Source organism: Haliotis rufescens, unplaced genomic scaffold (genome assembly GCF_023055435.1).
Source record: "Haliotis rufescens isolate VD_foot unplaced genomic scaffold, xgHalRufe1.0.p SCAF_11, whole genome shotgun sequence".
Lineage (NCBI taxonomy): Eukaryota > Metazoa > Mollusca > Gastropoda > Lepetellida > Haliotidae > Haliotis > Haliotis rufescens.
In genome coordinates, this window is record NW_025963791.1 from 40,560,917 (window position 1) to 40,580,707 (window position 19,791).

Genomic DNA, 19,791 nt, shown 5'->3' on the forward strand with positions numbered 1-19,791 from the left:
TGTATTTTTGTTATCCGAATATTTTGTAGAATCTGTTTAACATCCCTATTGAAACTTTCCATTTTGGATTCTGTTTCATGAGAACTCATCCAAGATTCCCTTTTCGTCCATATCCTTCAAATTAGCGTATTTCTGTAGGTAGTATTTTGAATATATTATGTGTATGGAGTTACTGTTAGTGGTTTCATTGATTTTATCCATTTGACTCTTATATGTCAATTTTATGTGGAATGATGTAGCATGTTTAGTGGTATAGAAATTCAACTTCAAACGAGTTAGTTCCCCTTGTAATGGCGCTTGTCAGAGTCAAGTGACCTATGTGTTGCAACTAAAGCGAACGTGTTAGTCATTATCTAGCCAGTGTAACTTTGTTTGGACGGATAACAAGTATGTCTTGGGGAGGTCCACCGCAGCAGGGATATGTGAGTGACGTAATATAGCTGATGTTCTCGTTGGGAAGTTTCTAACTGTCCGATATCCTCTGAACCTGTCTTGGAAGTGGACCTTGTTTATTTCCCAGGAATTATTACTGTTTGTTTTCTTCTTATTGCTTTACTCAGTAAGGTGTATACTAAGGTGTAATTATCTGCCTCGTTAACGGATAATAATATTTTTACTTTTATTTTTACGTAAGACCTATTTTAAACGTAATCATGGTGACATGTCATTGTCAGATAGGCTGATGACATTTATAACGAAAATGACTTGGCGTATAGCCTATGATTAGGACCTGATGATGTGAAACCAGATAGTGGAGTATAATGATTATTGAGTAAGACTGCATTTCAAAACAAATTAAACATGTGACGTCTTGCCAGATCACATGTTATGTCAGTGTTGGTCAGAACCTAGTAATTAGTACATGTATCAGAAGTTATCCTTCATTTGTAGCCCAGTAACAGCAACAGATTGACTTCTTAAACTAACTACAGTCATAACGAACTCAAAGGCACCACTGATTTTAGTTCAATATAGCCATAGTTCGTTATAACAATACAAGCTTATATACAGCATATATACATCAAATGGCCAGGACCAAAAGCTATGTTCAGAGCACCTTTAGAATACAGTACCACAACTTCTCGTGAGGACGGTCTCTGCCGTAGGTCACATGTCTCAAAGACAAGCACACAGTTTTTGTGAGAATCCGTCGGACGCGAACTCGCGACCTTCGGATTATTAGCCCGACAGCTAACTGACTGAGCTACGTCCACACTGTGAAACAAATTGCAAATTTACCTAGTCATGTCTACGACGTTACAGAACTGAACGAAAAGGGTCGAATAGGTGACGAACCCTTACGAAGGTTACGGGTAGGCATGGTGTCTCGTGACTTTAGTCTATCGACACCACAAATGATCCCGATGCCATTTGACACACTCTTCCCATTCCGTAATCTACAAGATACCGAGTGGCGAGGAATGATCCGATATGGCGCGAACTGAAAATGGCTCCAGGCGTCAGACGTCGAACTCGCGAGTACACATGAATGACGTGTTATTTAATAATTTGTCAGGTGGATTTTGAGACAGAAAAGTGTGGTAGGGAACACTGTAAGGATGATGTGGATAATAGTAAGGAACGAGGGAGGCATGTGCATGGCTAGTGACGACACAACGGTGAGTTCGCTTTTGAATCAGTACTGAAAAAATGTAGCCGGTGAAAGTGGCTTGTGTGAATGTTCCAAGACAGTTTCCAGTAGCCAAAGTATTTGACACAAAACCATTTCATTTTTTTTACTCGATGTTTTTGTGTGAAGAATATTAGGAGCCGCTATAGAATCTATAATAGAAACTAAACGGGTAGATTTACCGAACCCTAATGATAGTGAAGGGATGATTGATCGTAAAGGGGATCCAAGGGTTTAGGACAGAATTCGGGTAATCTAATAGCCACTAAACGGGTACCTAACCCTAATGATTGAAAAGGGGTGACCCGTTTTATTACAATATAAATCTTGATAATCGATCAAATCACACGATTTTGATTGGACTATGCATAGACACGTTAGTCCAGCCCAAATATAACTCCATAATTCCAGCCGAGTACGGCAAAGGTGGAAACTGGACTATAGTCAGTTAACTCCCTTGCCTCGGGAAGATGCAATTTAAGCAATAGGTATACGATGACATGCATCAATCAAGTTACGAGCCTAACCACCCCATCCCGTTTGTCAGCTCTTACCACAAGCATAGTTGCCTGAATGGCAAGCATGGGTTGCTGAAGTCCTATTCTTTACCCAGAATTTCACGGGTCAGGTCAATTTATAAAATTAGATCTCATCATGTTCATGGCCAGGAGGACAAATGATACATAGAAGGCTGTTTTTGCTTGGTCAGACTGACAAATATTATACAGTATGACATTATGTAATGAGTTTTAAGTATAGAGCAGTGTCTTTTGCATATATGTCTTTCAAACAGTTGAATTTTTGTTTGAAGATTGAATATTGCATTATCTGTATATATACTTTAAGGGAGGCTATGGCACTGGGGCTGGATATTACCAGCAGCAACCTCAACAGAGTCCCCAGTATAGCCAGCCTGGACAGTACAATCAGGCTTATGGTCAACCCCCTCAGCAACAATATGGCCAACCCCCTCAGCAACAATATGGACAGCAACAACAGCAGTTTGATCAGCAGTATGGAGGAGGTTACCAACAAAGACCTGGTGGTGCTCCCCCATCGTATGGGGCCCCACAAGGTTATGGAGCCCCTCAGACAGCAGGCTATGGTCGGGGATATGGGGCACCTGCCCCACCCCCAGGAATAAGTCAGGAAATGTGGAGCTGGTTTCAGGTAGGTTGTTGTTTAAAAATCAATTTGAGGTTACGTTGTTCTGTATCAAGCTTTATGAGGTGATTATTCCACAATAAAAGTTTGTTCTTATCATTCAATCGGGTAATTATTAGTAACTTTAATGTGTTACCCATGTTCTGTGTAACCTGTCTGGAAACATGTAAGAAATAATATAACATACATACTCCTCACATGGGTACAATGTGTGGAGCCCATATCTGGTGTCCCCCGGAATATTGCTAAAAGTGGCGTAAAACCATACTCACTCACTCTTTGCAGTGCATCAAACTGATTTAGGCAGCGTACTCAGGATTTGGGTCACCATACCTGACAGTGCAATGTTGCTCATAATATTAATCACTTGTTTGTGTAACCAGGACTCGATTTCTTTCAAGCGTCTTTGCTATTGCTGGAATTTTTGCTGGCTGTGGTATTACAACAACAACAAAAGATATGTCCACTTATCCATGTTGATGTAATAACCAATGAGTCAGTCAGTCAGTTGGATTGTTTAACCGCTTTTAGCAATATTCCAGCAATATCATGGCGGCGGACACCTGTAATCTAACCAGTGATGGATGTAAGATGATTTCAGCACTTGTTACCCTGTCTGTAGACTGTAATCTAACCAGTGATGGATGTAAGATTATTTGAGCACTTGTTACAATCCCTGTAGACTGTAATCTAACCAGTGATAGATGTCAGATGATTTCAGCACTTGTTACAATCCCTGTAGACTGCATTCCACATGACTTTGTTTCACCAGGCAGTGGACCAGGACCGATCGGGCACCATCAACTCAAAGGAACTTCAACAGGCACTGATGAATGGAAACTGGTCCCCCTTCAACAGCGAGACCTGTAGACTCATGATAGGGATGTTTGACAAAGACAGGTACTACAGGGCATGGGGGCACACACGACTGCATGCCTGACCCTGAGTTATGCCAGGATCTGCTAATATTTGTGTTAGATTGGAATAATGCCCAGAGATGACACAAGGATGTCTTCAGTCAATGTTGTTTATTTGGTTATATTCGATAATGGACATGTACATGCACACACCTTCAGCACCCCTTACTTGCCGTAAAAGGCAACTATGCTTGTTGTAAGAGGCGACTAACAGGATCGGGTGGTCAGGTTCGCTGAATTGGTTGATGCTTGTCATCGATGCTCATGATGTCAGTCACTGGACTGTCTGGTCCAGACTCGATTATTTACAGACCGCCGTCATATATCTGGATTATTGCTTCGTCCAGCGTTAAGCAACAGACAAACAAATATGCACACACAGCAGCACTCTGAACCAGACTTACATCTTACAGTCATTCCCCAGCAACCTGCCCCCGTTGCGTCACATATACCAACACACTGAACATTACTTACCTGTCTCAAGTTACCCAAGCAAGCTACATCGAACTCTTGCACTTGCTGGGCATTGAGATCTTGAAATGGAGTCTTTCTCTCGCGAGGTCTCGTTATATGTATTAACAAATAAGTTTTATCATTCAACAGTTGGTTCAAATCCTGACTTAGCCCTAATTAGGATAATGTTTGTATACATGTGCTCATTTGTTTCACGAATAACATAAACGTCTTTGTCTTGCATTACTTTGGTCTTGCCATGATCATTTGGGGATGGAACTGAAATACTGTTTTGAGCGGTCACTGACTCGAGCCCCTCACTTTACACTTGGAAGTGCAGTCAATAGTCTATGAATCAGTGATACAAGAAATGATTTACTTTGGATTAGCTCACCTGACCCAAATTGGTGTATTAATGTCCCACTTCTGAAATAACCAACGACTAATTGTATGGCTTTGTAGAGGAAACCTGTATTTCACTGATAGCAGGACCAATAAAGAGGTATAACATGCATAGTTTTATAATATTACATTGAATGCATCTCATAATACAATGTTAAAATACCTCTGAATGTAAGAATATAAGAATTTTAAAAAAATTCCAATTTTTATTATTATTATGACATTTGTTTGAAGGGGCACTTAATTTTGAATCCTAGATGAATCCCTGATGTACCCTCATCACACAATTCTAGTCATGGAACCAACTTCAAAGTCTAGGCTGTGACTGAACATGATAAGAATTGTGGAGAATAGTCCCGACTTTAACACACCTACAACCTGTGTCAGGTCACCCAGGCGTCTCTCCTTCATAAATACAGCTGAAATGTCTCTATGGCGGAACTCTCTCAAAATGTGCCGTGTAGGATGACACCCACACTCACACACATGTTCACTTCTGTTTCAGGAGTGGCACAATCGATGTGGGGGAATTTTCAGCCTTGTGGAAATATATTCAAGATTGGAAGAACTGTTTTGATGGGTATATATTCTTTGTTGTTGTGTTGAGTTCTGAAAAAACTTGTCATGAATGATAATGATCTAGTACATTCCTGTTATTACCTGTGATCCCCAAATTCACTGCTGTGATCGACCAATGATATGTTGTGTATGTGATCGACCAATGACATGTTGTGTATGTGATCGACCAATAATATGTTGTGTATGTGATCGACCAATGATATGTTGTGTATGTGATCGACCAATGACATGTTGTGTATGTGATCGACCAATGATATGTTGTGTATGTGATCGACCAATGATATGTTGTGTATGTGATCGACCAATGACATGTTGTGTATGTGATCGACCAATGACATGTTGTCTATGTGATCGACCAATGATATGTTGTGTATGTGATCGACCAATGATATGTTGTCTATGTGATCGACCAATGACATGTTGTGTATGTGATCGACCAATGATATGTTGTCTATGTGATCGACCAATGACATGTTGTGTATGTGATCGACCAATGATATGTTGTGTATGTAATCGACCAATGGAGTTATGAGCATCGTGTATCCACTACTGATCTCTTTTGTGGCTTTTGATTCTGAAGGTTTGTAGAGCTGTAAAATTACAATGTCTCATCTCACATTTCGACAGTAATGTTGTGATAGATAAACATTGTGATAGTTGACAATGTTTGACTAGTTTGAACAACAACAACAAAAATATTTTCAAAAGCCATTGCCTGAGAACCAATTCTTTTATATTTAAGCCTAATAATCATGACAAATTAGACTCAATTATATTTACCATGAAAGACGTAACTCTTCCACATACCATAAAAAAAGCCAATTGTCCCAAACACAAGTTTCGAAAAAAACAGATCTGGTTAGTTTATAATCTAACGAAAATGATGCCAAGAGACTACAAGACTTAGAAGTTTTTGGCACAGATTGAGATAACTACATTTGACAAAAGTCTTGTTGAGACACAAAGCATTGCTATGCATGGATACCCTGGTGAAGGGTTCCAGCCCTAGAAGCGTGTAACTGCCATTGTGACAGGGTTGCTCTAACTACAGTAGCTGGTGACCTCTTTACACTAATTGTGAAACACTTTCTTTTCAGCTTTGACACTGACCGTTCTGGAAACATCGATGCCCAGGAGTTGAGCAATGCATTCCGCACATTTGGTTATAATTTGTGAGTATTTCCTTATGTCATCATGAGTACATTTATGTATCCCAATTCTGGTTAGGATCACATTTTCAGTGTACAGAAAGGGACCAAGTTTGGGGGGGTTTAACACTGCACTCAGCAATAGTCCAGATATGATGGTGGTCTGTCTGACCAGACAATGCAGTGATATTATGAACATCAATCCTCGCCCTAACCAAGCCAATGAGCCTGATGACCTGATCCATTTAGTCTCAGGCATAGATTGCAGGGGACCTATACTCTACCTGGATGCCTCATGGTTGAGGTACTTGGGGTACATAGCTGTAGTGCCCTGTGTGACCATGACCCTGTCAACTTTAAGGGTGGCTACTGCATATCTTCAGTTCTCTCTGTCAGGCCATCTCCCTAGGCAAGGGCGTTAACTGATTATAAAAGTCAAGTTTCCACCCTTGCCAAACTAGGCTGGAGTTTCCAGGCTCTATTGTAGCACCACCAGTGGCTATTACGAGTTGTGTCCCTTCTATGTCCCTTCTATTGACCAATAAGATTCCAATGCTCATGTCGCTTGCATTTGCTTCAAACAAATTGGCGGCGCCCAGTGAAGACGATCTGATTGATAAGCAACATCTATCTAAAGCAGGTCTTACCCTGTGAAGTGCATCAAATCACTTGCGCACCTTTATCAAAAACATGAATGATTTGCAAAATATCTGTCGATGCCCAGTTGACGGTACACATGCTTTACAAATCCTGCAGTCGACAGACGTCCGCATGCTAAAGTACATGTTGTTTACGAACCGGATGTCTAGTTTGTTACGCGATTTTGATTGCACTATGCATAGACTCGTTAGTCCAGCCAAACTGTAACTCCGGAATTCCAGCCTAGTTCGGCGAGAGTGGAAACTAGACTTTTATGGTCAGTTATCTCCCTTGCTTCGGGAAGATGTGTCAGGCCTGCTTACACATGTTTGAAGCCTGGAGACATTGTTGTAACTTCCTGTAGCTTAACCAAACTGAAAATCAAGGGCAGTAATTTTAGTGTAGGTTTTCCGAAATGCAAGCCCTGGAGATGTGGGGGATGAAAAAATCGGGTGTTCTTTAACTTGTCTTTAGTTGTCGAAATAGGGTTTAAAAGCGATGAGCTTTTGTTTAGTTTAACTGATGAGCTTCATCACAGTGAGAGGCAAACGATGCTTATGCTGATGGTCGCCTGTTTATCGGCTTCATGTCGGATTGTATTGATTCCCAAGGTGATTCCAGATATGTTGAACACTTCTAGTATTTATTGATGTATTTTTTTTGCTGTTTCAGGTCCCCAAGTTTCTGTGATATGGTTATTCGTGTGTTTGACAGAAAGGGAATTCGGAGCATAAACTTTGATGATTTCATTCAAACGTGTGTGATGTTGAAAACATTGACAGATAAGTTCAGAGTGAAGGATACACAACAGCAAGGAATTATCAACATCAATTACGAAGAAGTAAGTACCTCCTTGTTGCTGTCAGGGTCATAGTCATCATAAAGATGGCGCCACAGCTCTATGCTGGTCTTACAGTTATGCACTTGACGGATTATTATTAGGGCTGGCTAAAAAGATCGATAATCAGTATTATCGTTAATGGAAAGAAATATTAACGATTATCGATATGAAATTGATATGATATTGTGATGAAATATAGATTAGATTTACCGAAACAGACTTGTTATTGTCAATAATGTCAATTGTCGAGTTGCAACTGTTTTTGTAATATCTCAAATGTCCACAAAGTTATCGATGCATAAATGAGTCACTGCTCACTAGTGGCGTGAAACATGTTGATTTCTTTCGGGACTTTCTTGCATATTGCTTAAAGTTACTTCTCCGGTATTTATTGATAATTGACCGATATTTCGTTGGCTATTGTCGATCTCTATTATCTATATTGATAGCCAGCCCTAATTATAGTGCAGTTTAGGTGTTAGATTAAGCCACAGACTTACATGCCTTGATTCTGTCTGACATATTTGGGCAGGGCTGCATGTTTGAGGGTCTATTAGTTAATGTATAACTTCATGCATTACCACTTCTGGTTTATGGCGTGTACCACATTTCGATATAGACTTGTACACCCTTATCAAGCTGGACTGACTACAACCTAGTATGATGATAGGTTGTGATAAACAGCAGATTAACATTGACAACAACAGGTGGTAGAGTGGCAAGTGGCATACAGATAATTAGCTGAAGCCTGATGTACTGTAAGAATGTTTGAAGGGGTTGTGTTGGTGAGCATGGAAATATTTGCAGGAATGACTGGAATTTTAAGTTTCCCCATTCACCAATCATAGCCTGACACATGTTATGAGGCCATATGTCAGAGGGGGACAAGGCTTAGGTAATGTGTAGTCCAAGTAGTGTACACACAGCTGGGATAGAGGCCTTTCAGCCCACGTTCAGGTTATATGGTGATATACCACAATCTCTTATCAAAGTAATATTCAATACAATTTAATTTACAACTAACATATCAAATTCAGATGGAGATTGAGACATTTAAATGAAGAAAATATCACAAAATAATAATAAAATGAATTATTCTGGTCTGTCTGTTGTTTGTGGCTACTGTAGTACAGACAGAATGCTATTTCAAACACTGGGCACTTTGTGACAGTAACGCTGCCTGGGTGTGTTGTTTGTTGTTTAACACACTCAGCAATATTCCATCGGGTGTTCAGGCTCGCTGACTTGGTTGATGCATGTCATCATATCCCAATTGCGTAGATCGATGCTCATGATGTCAATCACTGGATTGTCTAGTCCAGACTTGATTATTTATAGACTGCCATCATGGAATATTGCTGAGTGCGGCATTAAACAACAAATAAACAAACAAACAAACAAACTAATGGGGCACAGGTGACGCAGTTGTCTAAGCCACCTCAGTTCCCTGTGTGGAGTTGCAACCCTGAGTTCTCCCCAGAGTGACATCACATAGCCGTACCTCCCTAAAATGTGTGAAATTCTACGAGCCCTTAGTTTACCTTAACATTAACAAAGTTTGTGTGTGCTAGCCTGCTATCCCTGCTTGGTGCTTGGTCCTATCCCTGTCTAAGCTGTCACACAGTCATGTACTGGATGTACTGTTTGGTGTGTTCCACTGTTTATATTCAATCTGTGGAATTTGCCTTACAGTTCTACTATATGTAGTTTATATAACTATGTAGCTTGTTCTTGTTGAGGTATTGTTGAAGCGACGTGACATTTTGACTTGACCACTGCGCACGTAGAACCCAACTTCCTTCTCTGTCACCGACTCATTCACTCACGTTGATTATCCAACTTATTCACTCATGTTGATAATCCGACTCATTCACTCATGTTGATAATCCGACTCATTCACTCACGTTGATAATCCGACTCATTCACTCATGTTGATAATCCGACTCATTCACTCATGTTGATAATCCGACTCATTCACTCACGTTGATTATCCAACTCATTCACTCATGTTGATAATCTGACTCATTCACTCATGTTGATAACCCGATTCATTCACTCATGTTGATAATCCGACTCATTCACTCACGTTGATAATCCGAGTCATTCACTCATGTTGATAATCCGACTCATTCACTCATGTTGATAATCCAACTCATTCACTCATGTTGATAATCCGACTCATTTACTCACGTTGATAATCTGACTCATTCACTCACGTTGATAATCCGACTCATTCACTCACGTTGATAATCCGACTCATTCACTCACGTTGATAATCAGACTCATTCACTCACGTTGATAATCCAACTCATTCACTCATGTTGATAATCTGACTCATTCACTCACGTTGATAATCCAACTCATTCACTCATGTTGAAAATTCTTACTTATTTTCAGTTCTTGGAAATGGTGCTGGACAACACACTGTTAAGACTGAATTAATCCAAACAAGTCTGTGAATTGCTCAACCTGCACAAGATGTCCCTGTCCAACAAGAAGTCCTCCTCCATCCGCGTCAAAGATGGACAAATGTTCTCACCCTGGCCACCACTGCTCATCCTCAATGAAGTAGACAAGTCCTATTTGCAACAAAGCTCAACAGGACACATATCAGCAGCCATGTTGTCCGAATCTTTTTCAAGATCCAGCAACGTGCTGCATATTTTTGTAAGAATTCCATCACGACATGCTGTTTTAAATGTAGTGCTTTTGGAACAGTTCAGTTAGCTGTGCTAGAGCCTGTGAATGAATCCCTACACTACATGCAGTTCAGTTAGCTGCGCTAGAGCCTGTGAATGAATTCCTACACACTACATGCAGTTCAGTTAGCTGCGCTAGAGCCTGTGAATGAATTCCTACACTACATGCAGTTCAGTTAGCTGCGCTAGAGCCTGTGAATGAATTCCTACACACTACATGCAGTTCAGTTAGCTGCGCTAGAGCCTGTGAATGAATTCCTACACTACATGCAGTTCAGTTAGCTGCGCTAGAGCCTGTGAATGAATCCCTACACTACATGCAGTTCAGTTAGCTGCGCTAGAGCCTGTGAATGAATTCCTACACTACATGCAGTTCAGTTAGCTGCGCTAGAGCCTGTGAATGAATTCCTACACACTACATGCAGTTCAGTTAGCTGCGCTAGAGCCTGTGAATGAATTCCTACACTACATGCAGTTCAGTTAGCTGCGCTAGAGCCTGTGTATGAATCCCTACACTACATGCAGTTCAGTTAGCTGCGCTAAAGCCTGTGAATGAATTCCTACACACTACATGCAGTTCAGTTAGCTGCGCTAGAGCCTGTGAATGAATTCCTACACTACATGCTGTAAATGAAGATTTTGTTTGGTGTACCAATGGAGAAAATGGGTTCGGGAGAAAATTGTTCTAGATTCGTTTGGGCAACACGTGATTAGCTGTTGGCTCATCTTCCTTATGATTGGTGGGTTACACAGATTTGTTAATACCCTGTGTGGAAGCGGGTTCTGGTACATGTCTTTTGTAAATGAGGGTACCTTACACTCTGAACTGGACTAACGAGTGTCACGGACCTGCCTCAAATAACCTTTCACATACGACCTATGGTAAACTACTCAAAAGAAATTAAACATACCCTATTCTTTCATATTACTGTCGTTAATCTGTCATCCTCTGACTTCTTCTGAGAAGTATATAATGTTTCTGATTATAAACACAGGTATCAGTGATTTACAATACAACATTTGTGACGACCTCAGGACAGGAACAATTGAAGATTTGGCTAATTGTTGAAAGATGTTAACATTGACACATGGTTAAGAGGTGTGTGATCTCCAGCCTTAGTGTTTGCAGATACCCTCTTCAAGTCTTGTTACATGTGAGTGTTGAGAAATACATCAAGATGTCTGTTCCTCGTAAAACAGATAACTGTATATTTTTTGTACCAATATGTACTAAAACTGTAAAACCATAATTTCTTTTAATTTAAAAAAAAAGAAGATATTTCATCTTGTTTATATAGCAGTAAAAACAGGTACAATGCATGCAAAATAATGTTATTGACATAACAATTTGGCTTCTTTTGTTTATACTCAGTTTGGTATCAGTACAAATATAAATAAATTTTAAAATATCTTTAGGAAGAGATCTTATATAGGTAATGTCCATCGATTTGAATTTTGAATAAATGAAATTAAAGAGTCGTGCTGTTATGAGTGTTTATTGGAAAGACAAGTAAAGGAGTTACTTCCCTTTTAACAATCTTATGTTACCACTGAAATTTGTGAACAGATGAGTTAAAATGCATGTCGTAAAAAATTCATTCATTCCACATTTGTGTAATTTGGCGATTGCGGATCAGTAAACAAAGTAATAATTAAAAGGAACTTTGTCAATATCCAACAGAGGATATTGGCAGTCATATGTTTATAATCCCTGCACAGAGTCTTGCAAGGCTCAACACTAAAGCAGCTAGTGTGTCACACTGTGACAATTTGTGGCCATTCTACCATTACAATGTAAATGATATTTCATCTATCATGCCCCGTGAAGATCTGAGGTGGAATAGATCTGCACCAACCCATGCTTGCCGTAAAAGGCAACTATGCTTGTAAGAGGTGACTAAATGAGATTGGCTGGTAAGGCTCGCTGACTTGGTTGATGCATGTCTTTGCATCCCAGTTGCTCATGGTGTCAATCACTGGATTGTCTGCTCCAGACTCGATTATTTACAGACCACCATCATTTAGCTGGAATATTTCGGCATTAAACAAAAACAAACAAACAAACAAACATGGTAGGGGCATTGGAGTCCCATTAGTTTGGGTGCAGAATATTGATGTACAGAGTTACTTCCCTTAGGCCTGCCAAAAACCTATGATCACCGGTCCGAATCACAGAATTGCCCAAATATGTTTAGGTTTGCCAGCATTATACCCATGCATGGGGGCGTCGCCAAAGTAGTTAACATCTGAGACCTACATCACTTCAGTCTTTCCCCTGACAACAAGTCAACATGCTGCATCTTGACTTAACTACTGTTGGAAGCAGCTTTCAACCAAATTACTCACTCATCTGTAATGAGGTATTCTACTTGTGAGAGATCTTTGTCTGGAAATGTTAGAATGGTTGTAATAACGTGATTTAATCTTGTGATTTTTTTTACTATAACTTTTTCATATTGTCTGTGTATGCAGTGTGACTGTAAATACTGTATTGTGTTAAATCAACAGTTTGGGTCACTTGTATTTGGTGAATTCATCAGGGATGGTATATTGAATTTATCACACACTCTGTTGTACCAAAGACACTTAAGGTTCTCAGCTAATCTTGTAGTTCACCTGTGGGCTTTACTTTCATCTTGCTTGTTGTACATTAATTGTATTTTAATGAAATATCTACACTCCAAATATATGTGTTGTGCTTGTTTTTGTGTTGTTTGCTTAAACCTATGTTAAAGTTCTGTTACTTCTGTCTGCTGTTGGTTTGGCTACTTTGTATTTGTAACAGACAAGTGCCCGCTAAGGTGTCAGTAACCTTTATATATACTTTGTAGAAATTGTTCCTGATCAGTCTGCAGTATGCTTGTCTAAGGATGACATTACGGGACTATTTTATGCATTGGTTGTGTTTTGATTGTTTATGATGCAAGAAAAATTGTGTAACACAAATGTATGAAAGGATTTTCTTCATTTCCAGTTTGCCATTATTCCACAAGAAATGAGAACATGTGTTTTAATAAGTGAGTCAAGTTGACAAAGACATTGTCAACAATTGTTCAAGAAATATTGTTGTTAACTTTATCACCAAGTTGATGTGTTGAGTTGAGTCAATTTGGGCTTGTAAATAAAGGAATTGAACCTACTTCGCAGTATTGAGCATCCTGCTCCAGCAAGCACCTCTGACCAACTGCTGGACCAATGTGTCTGTATTCTTTTTAAGTCCCCCTACTTAAGCCAAAAATTTAACTGACAGTCCTTGTTATTTTGTGTACAGTATATTTTCTTTATCTGCAACAGCATCACAGAAAGGGTATATAACTGCCTTGTAGGTATTATCAAATACATCCCCGTTTGAAATACATTTCTTCAGTACGGCTTGATCCCTGAAAACAAATTAACTTGTTGTGTATAGTTGTAATATGCACAATTTTCAATTTCCATTCAATTTTCCCTGCAACCAGGGTGCATTTTATGGCAAATACGATAGTTATTATTTTTGTGTGATTAAATCATGTCATCATGGTTTTTTTCCCTCAGAGTAATCACTTCTTTCAGTCACAGTCACAGTCACATTGCAGTATTCGACGTAATTAGCATCCCGCTCTAATAAACGCCCACGGCGATATTTGCTGATATATTAGAAGTGAACAATCCCAATTAGTACCCCTTCCGATTGATCAATGTACACAAGACTTATTTATTCATGTATAATGCGCACTCGTGTGTTAATGCACCCGTAATTATGGGCAATTAATTTTTTTGTCCTGTATAATACGCACAGACTTTTCTTTTGTTTCATTTCAACTTACGATCTTTCCACTCTGTTTTTTTTCACACCAAAATTATATTTTAATAAGAGCCCCCTATTTCTAACTTTGAGAGCGCCCGGGCGCCTATTACGTCGAATATGGTAATTTAGATTTGATTGTCTGCTCTAATCTACTCATCCATTCATCCAGGAGAATTGTGAAACTGAACTCTATGACTCATTCACTTGTTCTTACAGGTTACAAAAATCAACAAACCAATACTGTTACTTAATTTTTGTGTCTTTGCCTTCGTCGTTTGATTTCCTTAGAAAACTAAACTAGTTTCAGTTACAGGTAAGGTTATTGACTGAGCCAGTCATGTACCTCCATGCAATTTGCTGTGGAGAGTTGCATCCCCTAGGTTTGCCATGATCAGATGATTGTGGGTTTTGAATGCCAGAATCGACCAGGGCCCCATTCTGGAAAGTGATCGTAGCACAATGACAGTCGTAAGTATATGTTAAAGTATGGTGGTTATGATCACCTTAGCACTACGATAGCTTTGTGGAACGGTCCCCTGGGGTTACGACAAGTAGGAAACTCCTGTTACAGGGCATGGCTCTACTTAACTCATGCTAGGGTTTGCCTGTCTGTTGGTGAAGTGTGAAAACAGGTTAATAATAATGGGGATGGTTAAACTAGTTGGTTGAAGAGTTGAAGCCTTGTTCCACAAAGCGATCCTAATGCTATGAACATCATAAGTCAGTATCAAATTATGTGAGTTACGTCCATCCTAGCACTGGGACCTCTTTATGGAGCAAGACCCAGGGCCTCATTCCATAAAGTGATCTTAGTGCTAAGATGGTCGTAACTCCCAGACTTTAACATAGGCTTATACTAGTCACAGCCCTAAGGTCTTTTTGCAACAGTTGCAGTTTATGAACTGTACAGTAGATGAGGTTACTAGATATTTGTACTCTAAAATCATTCCTAAACATGTTTTCTTTACATCATAAGTATAGCAGCATGTTATCCCACTTTGTAGCCGTAGAGTTTCCCTCTGAAGTATATGTGATACACAGTAATGTTGTTGTCCACCTTTATCCTAACCAGTGTTGTCATGTTCTCTACTCGCTGGATTGTGTTCTTTTTCCGATCTTCCAAGTCATCATGTTCAGACAAGCAAGTCTCATCCTGCTTGTTACACTGCCCAGAGAGCTTGATAATCTTCAGTCACTACCCTCCCATGTCGTTTTAACCCAGACATACAGCATAGTACTAGCTATGTTTTCTTATTTGTGTTTTACTAGCAAGTGTGACAGTGTTCTAGATGAGATATATTGTTTGAATTATTATTTCGTAATAACCTACGGGGGCCCAGTCGTCTAAGGCGCCGTGATTCGCTGTGCAGAGTTGCGTCCCTTGGGCACGCCAGAAACCTATGATTGTGGGTTCGAATCCCGGTTCGCCCCGATTGTGTTTGTCAGCACCATACCCGTGCTCAGGGGTTTCACCGAAGTGGCAAACGTCTGATACTCGCATCACTTCGGGCTTTCCTCCCACATTAAGCTGACATGCCGTGATATAACTGGAATACTGTTAAAAGCGGCGTTAAACCCAACTCACTCACTCACTCACTCTTAATAACCTACAGTACAGAGTACCCTGTTAACACACCTGTTTCAGCAAACAGTCAGAGGTCTGATCTAATAAAGCTACAAGGATGCCAGTTTGTTTTGTACAGAAAAACTATTTTATAATCAGTGGTAGTTGGTAGAAGTGGGATAGTAGCCAAGGGAGGGTAGCCAGGTAGACTGGAGCAGTCTCTATTGTATTTAACAAAATTGAAAGGAGGTTTGGTGGTAATTAAGACAATGAAACAAACTGCTAACAACTTTTGAAATATTGTTTCAAAAAGTTCTAAATATTTCCCTAGGTTTTAGATGCAGTCAGAAAAACACATCATTGTTGAAAAATGAAATATGACTAAGATTTTTTGAAGGATTTTTGAAAGGAGACTGCTACTAGTCCAGTAGATAGGTAGACTTGCTTGGAGACCAGTCCTCTGTTGGGGCATCTCACAGGTATGTTTGTTGTTAATTACATCATTACATCTTTATCTATATCACATACATGGAAATGTTCTTGTTTTCGTTTGGGTTTTTTTACAAATTGATTTGTGATCATGTATAAATAAATGCTCACCATGTTCTCATTATATTGAGATTAAACAGATAATTTCCTATCACGTTTGTCGATATATGCAATTTATTGATAGTTTTGTTGCTCTAATTTTATGACACAAGGTCTTACAACAGAGTTGTCTGCATGGTACTATGCAGAGTGGTGTTCCCTAATCATACCAGGACCATGCGTTGGTAATATAATATTGCACAAAAACATGCATACACTGGCGTAGTGACTAATGCGCACGTAAAATCTACAATTTAGGTCTTATTATTTGTTAGCTGTTAAGCTTTAATGCAGAACACTTGGAATGTAGCGCCCTTCTGTATATGCTGGTTGTCAAGTTCCTACAACAGGGGCGGTCGGGTAGCCTAGTGGTTAAAGCGTTCGCTCGTCACGCCGAAGACCCGGGTTCGATTCCTCACATGGGTACAATGTGTGAAGCCCAGTTCTGGTATCTCCCGCCGTGATATTGCTGGAATATTGCTAAAAGCGGCTTAAAACCATACTCACTCACTCCTACAACAGTTTACTCGGAAGGAGGAGGACGCGGTCGGTACTCACACTGTCAGTCATCAGATTGTCGGCTCCCTGCTCCCACCCCACTGTACTGAAGGTTCACTCGAAACGGCCGTTAAAATGTTTAGGTATGTCTTCCATTAATTGAGTAACTTAAGTCAAATTTTCAGGTTTAATATTCAGATTCTTGAAGTAACCAATTACGACAAGGTTCTTTTACACAAAGCGAAAAAAAGGGATACGACTTTTATACCTTAAGATAGGATTACCCATAGAACTGTACTATTAGAACGGGGTTGTTGTTTTTCGGCAGGACTACCGCGTTCGTGGTCAAGTGGTAGAGCGTCTGTCCCGAGAGCGGAAGGTCGAGGTTTCGATCCCCGGCCGCGTCATACAAAAGACGTTAAAAGATGGTACTTGTTACCCTGCCTGACGCTCGGCGTTAGGGGCTAAAACAAGGACTGGTCGGCTCGGAGTCAGTATACTGTGTTTAAGTGGGGTATTCATGTTAAACTGCGGCATTGTATCTCAGTGGGCTGGCACTATAAAATCGGCATCAGTCCCCACTAGTACAAGCCGCGCGCACGCACACACACGCACGCATGCACGCGCACACACACACACGAGCAAGCACGTCCCTAAATAAGTGTAATAACCTTGAACGCGACGTTAAACCCCATTTAACTTCACCTTTCGACAGGACCCAGGGACTATTATGACATTGTTCTAGATGACGGTTAATGAAGTTTAAGACCTTGACCCTTAAAGATGTTTGAGTAAGATTCACAATAAGCAAGGAAAGTATGTCGTTTTTTAAAAAAAGGCGAAGTTTCTATGACGCTATTAACAAACGGCGCGAAGGACACATTTAATCGATCCTTGCTCAAACGTTTAGTTTAAGCACAGACACAGTGACATTTACACTGAAACAAGACAACAGATCTCCCCGCGAGTCAGTTTAATACATATTGTACACAAACGTGTGAAACACTAGAATCTAGACGAGAAACCTCGCCCTCACTGACGGTAGTTTGTATAGGCCTAAGCAGCATGTGAATTAAACATATTTTACGGAAATATACGAGGAGTGAGACCTAAAATAACACGAGGGGCCTAAATGCGTTCATGACGCTGATAAACGACTGTCAATAAACCCGCAAAGAAGCTTTGATTTCTTGCATGGTGAGTTGTCTGAAAAGCAAACTAACACGTCAATGAGCTTAAAGGAGACGATGTCAGACCATGTTTCAAATGTTCTGGTATTTTCAACGTATTTCATTTTAACCACCATCAATGCTTCCGGTAACGTCGGCTCATTACACTGAAGGCCTGGGTTCGATTCCCAACATGAATGATGTGTGATGGTAATTGTTGGTGTCATTCCCCATGGGGCGGTCGGGTAGCCTAGTGGTTAAAGTGTTCGCTCGTCACACCAAAGATCGAGGTTCGATTCCCAACATGAATCACGTGTGATGGTGATTGTTGGTGTCATTCCCCATGGGGCGATGGGGTAGCCTAGTGGTTAAAGTGTTCGCTCGTCACACCGAAGATCGAGGTTCGATTCCCCACATGGGTACCATGTGTGAGGTCCATTTCTAGTGTCCCCCGTCGTTGCTAGAATTTTACTCAAACCGGCGCAAAACAATACTCACCAATTCCTCGTGGTATGACTTGGACAATGCTGATAGCGAGGTAGAAACACCCACTCACTCATCTCCCAAACCTATATAATATATGTCTCGTGAACTGTACTATGTCACTATATACAGCTAAAAGGAAGTTAAGGGCCACCCGATTCTTTCATATTACTATAGGACCGCCTCCGTGGTCTTGTGGTAGAGCGTCCGCCCGGAGAGCGGAAGGTCCAGGGTTCGATCCCGGGCCGCGTCATACAAAAAGACGTTAAAAGATTGTACTTGTTGTTACCCTGCCTGGCGCTCGGCATTAAGGGGCTAAAACAAGGACTGGTCGGCTCGGAGTCAGTATACTGTGTCTGAGTGGGGTATTCATGTTAAACTGCGGCATGGTATCTCAGTGAGCGAGCACTATAAATCGGCATCAGTCCGGACTAGTACAAGCAGCCACACACACACACACACGTGCATGCACGTCGCTATATAAGTGCAATAATCTTGGACGCGACGTTAAACCCAATTTCACCTCACCTCATATAACTATAACTAATCTGCTTTGGCATGACCCATTAACTATAGTAATATGAAAGAATCGGGTGGTCCTCTACTTCTTTTCAGTAATATGTGTTTGTAAATGAGGTGTTGCTCCTTAATTTTTTCTATGTGAATGACTACTAAAACTATGCTTATTGTTGAAAGTAATATTTTGCGCAAGGAGAAATGTGTACACCTGTACCAGAAGGATTCATGCACCATATACGATGTCACGTCTTCGATTATGGGGCAAGCGAAGACTAGGCCCTTTTTCACAAAGCGATCGCAGGGCTCTGACTGAAGCGGTCTTGTGATCATTAGCTCGGGTGACAACTTTCAAGGTTGCCATTCTATTCACCTGGGCCACACAGAAACACTCAAACACACCTGAGGAAAACAAATACCGGTGTTAATTGATTAATGCATCTCCTTGTCGTCAACACATTCTTTGCTACAGGGTCCTTGATAGATCGGCTAGCCAAATGGTTGGTGTACTCGCTCGGCACGATGGTCAGTTGGGTTCGACCCCCGCGTGAGTACAACACGGGAATCCACAATGATACGGCTTTGCTTAAGCGGTGCATGTGTGTGTACGTGTGTATGTGATGGTGTGTTCGTGCGTGTGGGTCATCTATATACTCAATCATTATTTTAATTGATGACGTAGTTCTCGCTTAAAGTGATTGGTTAGGTCACACT

At 40.5% G+C, this 19,791-nt stretch overlaps 1 protein-coding gene across 1 annotated transcript; it reads left to right on the top strand.

Moving 5' to 3' along the window:
• Positions 1-290: 290 nt before the first annotated feature.
• On the top strand, positions 291-11,395 carry LOC124142326 (programmed cell death protein 6-like). Its single transcript, XM_046510743.2, has 7 exons — positions 291-422; positions 2,477-2,800; positions 3,567-3,694; positions 5,072-5,146; positions 6,243-6,317; positions 7,605-7,773; positions 10,171-11,395. Exons 1-7 carry the CDS (start codon positions 390-392, stop codon positions 10,213-10,215), a joined length of 849 nt encoding a protein of 282 aa, XP_046366699.1. The 5' UTR covers positions 291-389; the 3' UTR covers positions 10,216-11,395.
• Positions 11,396-19,791: the final 8,396 nt, after the last annotated feature.